The sequence below is a fragment of the Dysidea avara genome, chromosome 2 (genome assembly GCF_963678975.1).
Source record: "Dysidea avara chromosome 2, odDysAvar1.4, whole genome shotgun sequence".
NCBI classification, from domain to species: Eukaryota; Metazoa; Porifera; class Demospongiae; order Dictyoceratida; family Dysideidae; genus Dysidea; species Dysidea avara.
In genome coordinates this window covers 15,453,282-15,463,909 of record NC_089273.1, presented here as the reverse complement: position 1 = coordinate 15,463,909, position 10,628 = coordinate 15,453,282, and the positions used below count along the sequence as shown (strand labels likewise).

General features: G+C 36.4%; 1 protein-coding gene across 1 annotated transcript in view; it reads right to left on the bottom strand.

The window, feature by feature from the left end:
- Positions 1-409: 409 nt before the first annotated feature.
- Positions 410-10,628, bottom strand: part of LOC136247844 (uncharacterized) — a 49,678-nt gene continuing 39,459 nt past the window's right edge. The window contains exons 13-15 of the mRNA XM_066039665.1: positions 9,528-9,707; positions 4,721-4,789; positions 410-2,387 (exon numbers count right to left, since the gene is read on the bottom strand). Of these exons, the coding sequence (XP_065895737.1) occupies positions 469-2,387; positions 4,721-4,789; positions 9,528-9,707 (2,168 nt within the window). The 3' untranslated portion in view covers positions 410-468. The remainder of the gene's footprint in view (positions 2,388-4,720; positions 4,790-9,527; positions 9,708-10,628) is intronic.

Below are 10,628 nucleotides of genomic sequence, written 5' to 3'. Positions count from 1 at the left end.
AGCATACATAAGAGCAATGCATTTACACCACTGGGTAAGTGGATCAATACATACACTTGTGGTGAGTGATGTTGTTTGTTCTCCTATTGTAAAGTCTGCATGACGTTTACATGTAGTGTATACAGTGTTTCCAATAAGGCTTAGCTAATAAACTATGTATTGCTAGTTCAGTTGTAATTGTATGGTATTGTAGTTAGTTCCTTTGTATCATTTATAACTAAATCTGCTAAATTGTGATCTATATTAATGTTTAAAGTCTGTCAAAAGCACGCAGCGACTCGTCCACTGCTACTATTGAAAGCCTCGTTTGGAAATCCATCAATAATACATAGGTAAACTGGCCAGTACTTAATACATATGTAGCTAGCTAGATGATATTAAAATTAACTATTTACTGTATGATCTTTAATTGATATTAAATAATTATTTCAATTAACAAAATTAATGATAATGATTATGAACTATTGATTAGTACTTCAACGTGTATACTTGCTGTGAAGTTATTTGATATACATAATTAGGAGCAACATCCTTTAGTTTGATGAGCCAATTCATTTTCAGTAAGTTGTACTCTTCTTGAATCTTTCTAGACTTAATGTAGTGACACATTTGCTCAATGCAAGATGAACCAGCTAATAGAGCACTATTAATTTGTTGAATTAGTTTTATATGTAACTTAATATGAGGCAATATGTTTAAAATGAGAGGATTATACTCACTTGTCATAGTTTGAATCTTCTCACATCTCTCTGTTATGGAATATTGCAGTTCTCCATCACAGATTGAGATAACCTGTTTAACCACTGTAACTGCATTTTGTGCTACAGATGCAATAGAATTAGTTAAATTATGCTGTTCAATTACTTGAATTAAACTTGAATAGTCTTTTTGTGTAAGGAACTTTTCATAACTTTGACGCAATCTCCTACTAATTTTCTGAGCATTATATAATATTCTTTGACAGTCATTAACCAGTGATTTAATTTGCTCAGACACCGACTTTAATAAGGCTTGAATGTTTGGAGGAGCTATTATGCCATTTTTTGGGCAGTGCAATATCACAAGATCTCCTTGTATGTGTTGTATTATACCTGAGAGATAATGCGGCTCGTATATTAAAAATGTGTTTATCTGCTTGAGATGGAATGGCAAAACTATGTGTTCAATAATACCAAGTCGATATTTCAAATAATCCACAGCTGGTAGTGATGACACATCCTGTGTTCCGTAAGATCTTTGAACCGAGAGTATCATACCTTCAAGAACAGATTCATATGTACCCAATCCAACCATCGGTGACAAAATGTGCACTTCATTACTGTTCATATTTTCGATTATGTATTGACTGATAGTAGCATGAACCTCTATACACTGATATGCGTTGTTGTGTGGGGGCAATCTGATATCTGTATATTGTATTAATCCATAGTTCCACAGTGCATTAGCTGCATCTATCGCTTCATATTCAGCAATATTCCATAGATTAGGCAATGACTCCATTTGCAATGAAGTACCAATTCCTGTAAACAATATTAACGATTTTAATTTATCTGCCAACATCTTTCTCAGTAATTCCAAGGTCACTTCAATGCAAACCTTTACTGCATATTTACGACTTTTGTCAATGTCGTTTTTGTCAAAAGCTGTCAAACCTTTATTAAATAATTTAACTTGTACATAATTAATGGCTTCATGATGAGATAAATTCTGATGTCTTAAATTATGTGACAATTGTCCTCTGATGAGGGACAGAAGCAGTGGCCACAGGTGGACATCTTGAGCTAGTTCATCAAGTAAGCTCACATCCTCTTGTGACAGTTGACCGATATCAATTACTCCATAGGTGAGTAGAGAGATAGCTTCACTTTTCTCCATTGGACCTACACTAACTACCTGTTTGGTAGGTATGTATTGTTCAATGTCATTCATCCTGGTAGTGAGGACTATTTTACAGTTACTAAATGCCTTTACTATTGGCTCAGCATCTTCAACATGCCACACATCATCAATAATGACGAGAAGATTATGACAGAGGCTTGTAAGTTTATTGATTTCCTGTTCAGCATGATTGATGTCACCTTGTTTTAAATATTGACCAGTTAGTAAGTGATACAATTGGCTCAGTTTCATACTGGGATCAGTAGCTTGTGGTCCAAGTTCTATAAACACAACACCATCTGTAAATTGTTCCTTTACCTCAGGACAATGACAGAAAGCAATAGCAACAGACGTTTTGCCAAATCCACCAGCTCCAGTCACTGTTAAACTTGTTCCATAACTATTTGGGTCCATGGTAGATTGACATAATTTACTGACCATTTCATCTAGTAACTGTTGTCGACAAACATAGTTGGGGGGTAGTGGTGGAGGTGGTGGACATTCTATTCCTATATTGGAGATCATGATATGGTTAATTATCATCAATTGAGACATAAAGCTTGCATATTTGACAAAAACTCAGTGTAGATTAAAATATGTTGCCTACAATGCAAGCACTGTGCACTGTTGACATTGTTAATGCATGCATCTATCCTCTCCATCCCATTTTTGTAAAATAGGCATAAAATAGTCAGTTTTGCACCATGAAAGTACATTATAATATACGGCCTTGTCTCTATATAGCCATTAGCAGTCTACATACGACAAGTTTAGCTGATCAAAAGAAATTTTTGTTTGCTACAAAAAAAGTTCAATGCTACCTGGCATAAAAGCTTCATGAAAATGACTACGTTTGTGACTTTCACAAAACTTTTCCCGTATCAAACACTATGGTAGTAGGGATCCCCAAAAAGTGATGTGTGCCACCTAAAATTCTGCCTTTACATTCATCCTAGAGACATCTTACACAATGAAAGTCCCCTTTATGGAATTAATAGTCCATCTAACATCAAATGCTAGAAAACCGTCGATATATGCACATTTATCAAAATTCGATTTATTGGTTCTTTGTTGTCTACAGGGCAGAGGAATGGATTGGCTAAGTTTCAGCTTCATATGATAGGCAGTGTGGGAAATACAGCAGTAGACACCCGGATGGACGAATAAATCAATATGTACAGAAGACATCGAGAAAATAATCTACAGGTACTTACATAAACCATCTTAATGTACTGACACAATGGCATATGGAGTTGATTCTTTGCTCATTGCATTCGCCATGAATTTGTGAATACAACAAGGTATAGTTTTTGCCAAAGGTATTCTTTTGTGATCTGGAAGGAAGGAAGGAGGCGAATTCATTGAAGAAAAATCATCAAGGATTTTAAATTTTAAAACTCCCTATGAATAGGGAACACAATGATGCCCAGGATTTATCTACTGGAGTGTCAATTCACCGACCAGCAAGGCAATGAATTGACACTCCAAAAAAAAAAAAAAAAAAAAAAACAACAAAAAAAAAACAGCAAGGCGACGTAAATTTTTCTGAAGCTTGCATTTTTTACCCATTGTTTTTAAATGCGTTTTATTACAAAAGTACTATTGTGCGCAGATTGACGGTGTTGTAAAATTAGGTCACAAATACAGCATTAAAACATGAAAACACTTACAGCTGGCCGATATAGAATTTAAAAATCACCTAAACTTGAATTTTCATATGCCAGCCTGCCTGATCACAGTCGCAAGACTAGAGGCCAAACGAAGCAGAACATGGTCACCATTTTACACCACAATAACCCTCTGCGCCTTGCCTTTCCTTTTATCTTCAATCAGGCTTGTTGCCTTCTTCTTCATGCAATGTAACCATATAAAGGCACTATAATTTCCCTATCCCTATCTAAACTTTACTTAAGCACCATATTTAGACACCACAAACTTATTTAAATCTAACAGAACAGTCACCCTAACAGAACAGTCACATTTGTATAGCTGTATGCTATATAACAAAGAAACCAAACTAGTATATTAACATTATCAATTTAAAATCGATGTAGGGACTGAAACTTACATATGCATCATCTGATTCACCTATTTATGGAAAGTAAGAGAGTCTTTGTGTTGTGTTTATACGGCAAAAGGCACATTAGTTATGGGCACTTGCTTACGATGTGATAGAAGTAAAGTTTACCATCATCATTTCCTTGTTGGAATGGCTTTCTTTTTTTTGTTGACCTGAAGACTTACAGGTAAAGCACTATACCTCGATCGATTAGCCAGGTTATGGTGAACAGACTGAGCCAAGTCCCATCTTTGTATCTTGTTTCAGTTATGAATTATGATCGATTAAACAAGCACTTGTAATATATTTGCCATACCGTTGCTATACAAATCGAATTTATTGCTGTTCCTACTACTTAGCATTATAACTCCAAGTCAAAAGGCTGAAACATTGGCTGTCCACTCCATAGTTACTAGAAGCAGTAAAATGGAATTTGAGGAATGTGACCAGTTTTTGTGCAGCCGGTTACATATTTGTAGTAAATGTACACATGTATAGTACTGAAGCAAATACGTAGAAACATAGTTTTCCATTGTGTGTAATAATGTGAGATCAGATCACAAATCTTTCCTGTCTTATATTTTCTCCTAGCATATTACATATATATGATGCATAAAATTAACACATGTGCTATATTTGTCCTATCTGAAAACTTTGCATTTTTATTTTGCAATGTGAGACAGTGTTTGATAAGAAAAGAGTGCCAGATGACTAAGAGTTATACATATTAATTATTCTACTGACCAACATTACGTATACAGAAAAGACTACAATGACACCCACCTTTTTGTAAGCGGAGTTGCTTGTATCTTAACTGATTTTCTAAATCCCTTCTTGATGATGATAATCTTGCTACATGTGATAAAAGTTACGCACTTCAGAAACAGTTAATATCCTTTATCTTTTAGTCTTAATTTTGTGACTACATAACATACATATGTCCAGTATAATATGATACTTCAAGCTATATCTGCATTTCAAGCTATTATTTGGCACATGCATACATAACACCATAAGTATATACGTAATTATCTTTTAATAGGCTATGGTAATAAAGTTTGTTTTTAAACATTCGTCTCTCTAAACATTCATCTCTTCAAAAACTCATCTGTGTGTGGGTTTACAAGGTTTTAAAGCCTGAAATTTGTATATTAGGATATTTTGTGGTTATTAACATGCTGCAGTAACTTGAGCACATACAGCACATTACAGCATGCTTTCCTACACAAACCACCTTTCCACCGCACCGAGCTCTATAACATTACGGCATGCGACAACAACGTATTACAACAGCACATCACTATACAAAAACAGATATGCACATTTAGACATACATGTACATACAACATACAACTCTTTGGGGAAGGTAGGGTAGCTGAGGTAGAGCACATTGGTGATGTGTGCTATCACTTTTAGGATATTACCACGATAGAGTACATTCAGCATTACTTACCAAAACCCAACATTACTAACACCCGATATTACACCATAGCATGTGCTGGACTACAAGCTCTTGTAAGCCATAGACACCATGCACTTCACAAATATCGAGTCATGAGTAACATTACAAACATTTAGTTGTAACAAACGTTAGTTGCACCAAACATTTAATGTTTAGTCGTTATGACATAAAACATTTAGCCACATCACAACAATTCTGTCACACAAACGCTCTAACATTCCGTCATAACAAACATTGCTGATCTTCACTTGCAATGGAATTCCAAACATTTAGTTGCAACAATCAGAACATTGAAACAGAATTTAGTGATAACACACACCATTCAAATTAAACTGATTTTAGAACTAACAGTTCAGCTTTTTTTCGCCTACCACTGTTAAGAAAGAGGCTAACAAGGTCAACAGGGTGGGTGGGTAACTTCTTTAGTCTAATTCAACAGCTTGAATACTTCTAGGTTAGCAGCTCTGATTAGGTACCAAACAACAGATATATGAACAGTGACAGTGAACAAATCCTAACCTATTACTATATAAAGACACCAGAAATTTAATTATGACATGCACTTATGAAATCAGCTGATAGATGGATACACTAGGTGTTACAAACTCTATTCACTGTCAAAACAAGTTGATGTTGTACTACTTCTAAAACCAGGCACCATGCAGCTAGCTAACTCATCTGGAATTAACCAACTATATGGTACTACTATTTTAATATTTTAACCAATAGATTTTTGATTGTGCAATATTAATCTATTGTAATTCTCGGATTTCATACTTCATGAAATTTTTGTAATTCTTCAATTATGTTGCTATGCACTGCTAATGAAACGCTTGTTAAACAAACTGCTTTTAACAACATATTATGCACAGAAGTGTCTTCTAAGCTGTTTTATAGTTTGACTATAGTGTTTTCCCCACAAAATCTATCGGCAAAGCTTCAAAGCTGTTCTTCACTTTCGTTCGCATACATTGGGGATATGCCCCCTTTCCAACTCAAAGGGATAGGCTATTCCTGGTAGTCTATGAGGCCTGAATTGTTATTTCTCAATTGTTAAATGCCTGTAAAACCCAAAGGGAAGGTAATTCATAAAGCCTGAGGAGAGTCACCACACCTGTATTTCAGATCGCCGAAAAGAAACCACCTCAGAGTAAAGTTTACCTGTGCAAAAGTTTAATACAGACTTCATTTCGCTTTTACTTCTTATGTAAAAGCTGATTTTACCATTTAACGATTTTGCTCACGTGGGTGCATACGGACAAACACAGGTAGACAGATAGGCACACACGCACGCACGCACGCACGCACGCACGCACGCACGCACGCACGCACGCACGCACGCACGCACGCACGCACCCACACACACACACACACACACACACACACACACACAGACACACACTCTTTTACGAAAACAATTTCAGTAAACCAGGCGTGTGCCCACAGCCAGCTTTTGACCAGCTGTGGGCTTGCGCCTGGTTTAAAAAGAGGCTGGCCAGCTCTCTGTGGCTTCATAATGCCAGTATCCACTGTTTTAACAATGCATGTCTTAATCATTAATGGTGCATGCCAAACCCCATTTTTCATTTTCATATGGTCCGAAAATAAAAAATTGCTTCAAAAACCAGATTTGCTAATGTTGTACTAAGGATTAGATAAAACGGGTAATCAATGAGTGGAAAAACTAGACTGTACTGTTGGTCATAAAAGCATGAGGTGTGCATGGAAGCCAGGGTATCCTCAGATCTGCTCACACATGTACAGTATACTATCATAGCGTCACATGATACTGTGTGGTCTTACAACTATATATACAAGCTTGTTGCTTGGTTGTTCATACAGGTTGGAATATCAATGAAAACTGAAGTATATAAGGGATGGCCATTGAGTGATAAACAGTACGGTAGTACTGTTTAAGTAGTGATCACCCAAAAAATGATGAGCGCCAGCTAAAATTCTGGTTTTAAAAATCATCTTAGAGACATCTTATGTGACAAAAATCAATAATTACTAGTCCACCTAACATCAAATACAGCATTAAAAACAAGAAAAATGCTTACAGGTGATCGGATATAGAATTAAAAAAGATTCCCAAACTCAAATTTTCATCTGCCTGCCTGCCTGCCTGCCTGCCTGCCTGCCTGCCTGCCTGCCTGCCTGCCTGCCTGCCTGCCTGCCTGCCTGCCTGCCTGCCTGCCTGCCTGCCTGCCTGCCTGCCTGCCTGCCTGCCTGCCTACTTACTTGACCACATTTGCAAGGCTGGAGGCCAAAAGAAGCAGTATACGGCCACCTTTTTATGTAAAAAAACTCACCAGTGGAATATGTTCTTTTGGATTTTGATGAGTGTGTGCCATCTACAGTATGTCTTGAGTTTCTTTTTATCTTCAATCAGGCTGGTAATCATCTTCTTATGCAACAAAATTATATCAAGGCATTAATTTTCTGTATTAACACTTTCCTTGAAGTCATTTCTGATTAATACGTATAATCCGGAAAAATGGTTGATTCATGGACACCTACAGCTTACAAACCACTTACATTTAATCAATGGTTTTATATCTTTACCTTATAGAGTAACTCATCTACTTTCTAAATATCCCCAGTTTATTTAATCTAATCCTTTAAATCATGAATTACAAATTAAATGAAATGAGACATCACTGGAGTAATAATCGCACCATAAATTTAAGTATATGGAAACTTAATTAAGTATTTGTTGTTTGAAATAAGTTTACAGAAAATGTGCACCGTATACTTTTATAAAGACCGTATACTGTACTTCCATACACTTAAATTAATGGTGCGATTATTATTCTAGTGATGTCTCATTTTATTTGATTTGTAATTTGTGATTTAAATGATTTGATTACATAAACTGGGGATATTTAGAAAGTAGACGAGTCGCTCTTCGAGTCAAAGATATAAAACCGTTGATTAAATGTAAGTGTGATTTGTAAACTGTGGGTGCCCGTGAATCGACCTTTTTTCCAGATTATATGTATTAATCGGAAATGACTTTGCAGGACTGCTGCCATCAGACAAAGAAGCTGAGGAAACTGATACTTGGTGTGCAAAGTCCCACAGCCTTGAACTATCTAAAGACATACAAGTTGTTTGAAAATTTTTGTTGTAGCTCGAGTAATCGTGTCCAATTTTGGAGCCCGTCCGATATTAGGTGAGTTACTCTACTCCATCTACATGGCAATTTTCAACTCATTCCTCCAAGGGGTTTACCCTGTGGGTGTAACAGACCTTCGACCTTATTTTACACAAATAATTGGTCATAACTCCATGAATGTTCATCGGATTCCCACCAAACTTGGTACTGAGATTTGCCTTAATGAACCGATTGAATGTGCTAAATTTCAGCCCAATTGGAGCATGCATTCATGTTTTATGGCGGATTTTGTGAAGTGTGCGAAAAGAAAATGAAAAAAAATGAACAAAAAACCCAAACTTTGGCCGCTCGTATCTCAAACATGGTGGGAGCAATTTTCTTCAAATTTGGAATGTGGACTCCCCTACCTAGCCGCACTTGTGTAGCACATTTGGTTTCAATTGGAAAAGGGATCACAGAGCTACAAAAGTGTGGAAACTGCATTTTCTTCCTGTTAATATACTCACGGTGTGGCGCGCCGGCTCCTTCGGCCACACGACACACTACCATGTGTCTTGATAAGCAGAATATGATATTCTGAAACTTCTATTAAAGTCTCTCATCTCCTGTAGTATCATTGTTATGTACAAATGGTTAAAAAGATACAATAGTTGAAGTCTAAAATGCATTGCTGAGTCTGAAAAATTTTATAACTTGCAGAATACTGACATCAAAATGTTTAGCCTTTATTTACATATGTATAATGTGAGAAACGGGAACATACCTTTCTGCAAATTAGGTCACAATACCAATTACAAAGAACAGGTGTATATGTAAGTATAAGTATGAACTTATGTAGGAACACTTGAAACCAAGTCAACAACTCTAATGTGCAGAACAATGATAACAAGATTCAATTTGATTAATAGGTCAGACGATCTCATATGACACAATCATGACCTGCTTATGTGTGACTAGATTTGCAAAACCAAAAGGTACGTTGCCAAACAGTTACATACACAGTAGCTCACCTTGTGGAGCATTTAGTAAATTTGGTACATTGATTGCTGGTCTAGGAGTTGAGCCAACCTGGCTTACAGTGTCACGTGACATTGGAGAAAATCTTGTAGAATTGTGTGATCTAGGATTCAGGATGTTTTCATTAGATAGTATCGCATTTTGAAGAGAACAGTCAACAGCTTCATTAAAATCTATTAGTTATGACATAAACATAACATAATTTTATGCAGCATAATAATTACATAACTAAATGTAACTAGCATATTGAAAATTCATAATTTATAAAAATGAAGTAGGGATCCAAGCAATGAAAAGTAGTGAAACAAGAGATGAATGATGGTACTACAGCATACGTAGCTCTGTGAGAAAATGCCTACATTGGCAAGTTAGAGCAATCATTTGGCTCAGTGGCAATCAGTGGCGTAGGCACATGCCATCCAAATTTTCCTGGGACAGCGGCGCCCACTCACTAATGATATTACGAACAAGAAACGAGTAGTGCATACCTTGGCAGCACTATATTTTCATTGTAAATCAACAGCTGGTATCGAGACAAGTTCAATACTTACATCACGTGATCCAGGTAGCTTCAGTGTTTTCTATTTAATGCACAGCATCACATGACCCAAATTTTAGGTAGGGAAGATGAATACAAGGAAGAAGGGAATCCAGTTTTTTTACATCTGGAATACTGAGTTGTGAGGAACAGCATGGATTCTGTTGTTGACGAGGTTATACTGCAAGTGACCTGAGTGATACACGAAAAATTAAATTCTCCCATGTCTGTTTGATTGATTGATTGATTGATTGATTTATGATTTACTCTCTGGAAATCTGCAGCTGCCGTTCTTCCTTTCCAGAGCAGAGTTAGAAGTTAGTTCGAGATGAAAGATTCAGTGGTGACTGAATTAAGCCATACGACTATCTTAAGAGTCAGACTGCAGTAGAATGAGTTGTGTACAAGTGCAGCTGAGAGAACTAAAAGAGAACAAACGTACAACCAAGGAGGTGTAATAAGTTAGTTTTCATTTCTAGCTTCTATATCATTCATGTATAGAGCATTAGACTAGTGAACAAGCTGTAGGAACAGCAGTATAGCATTATTAGCTAGC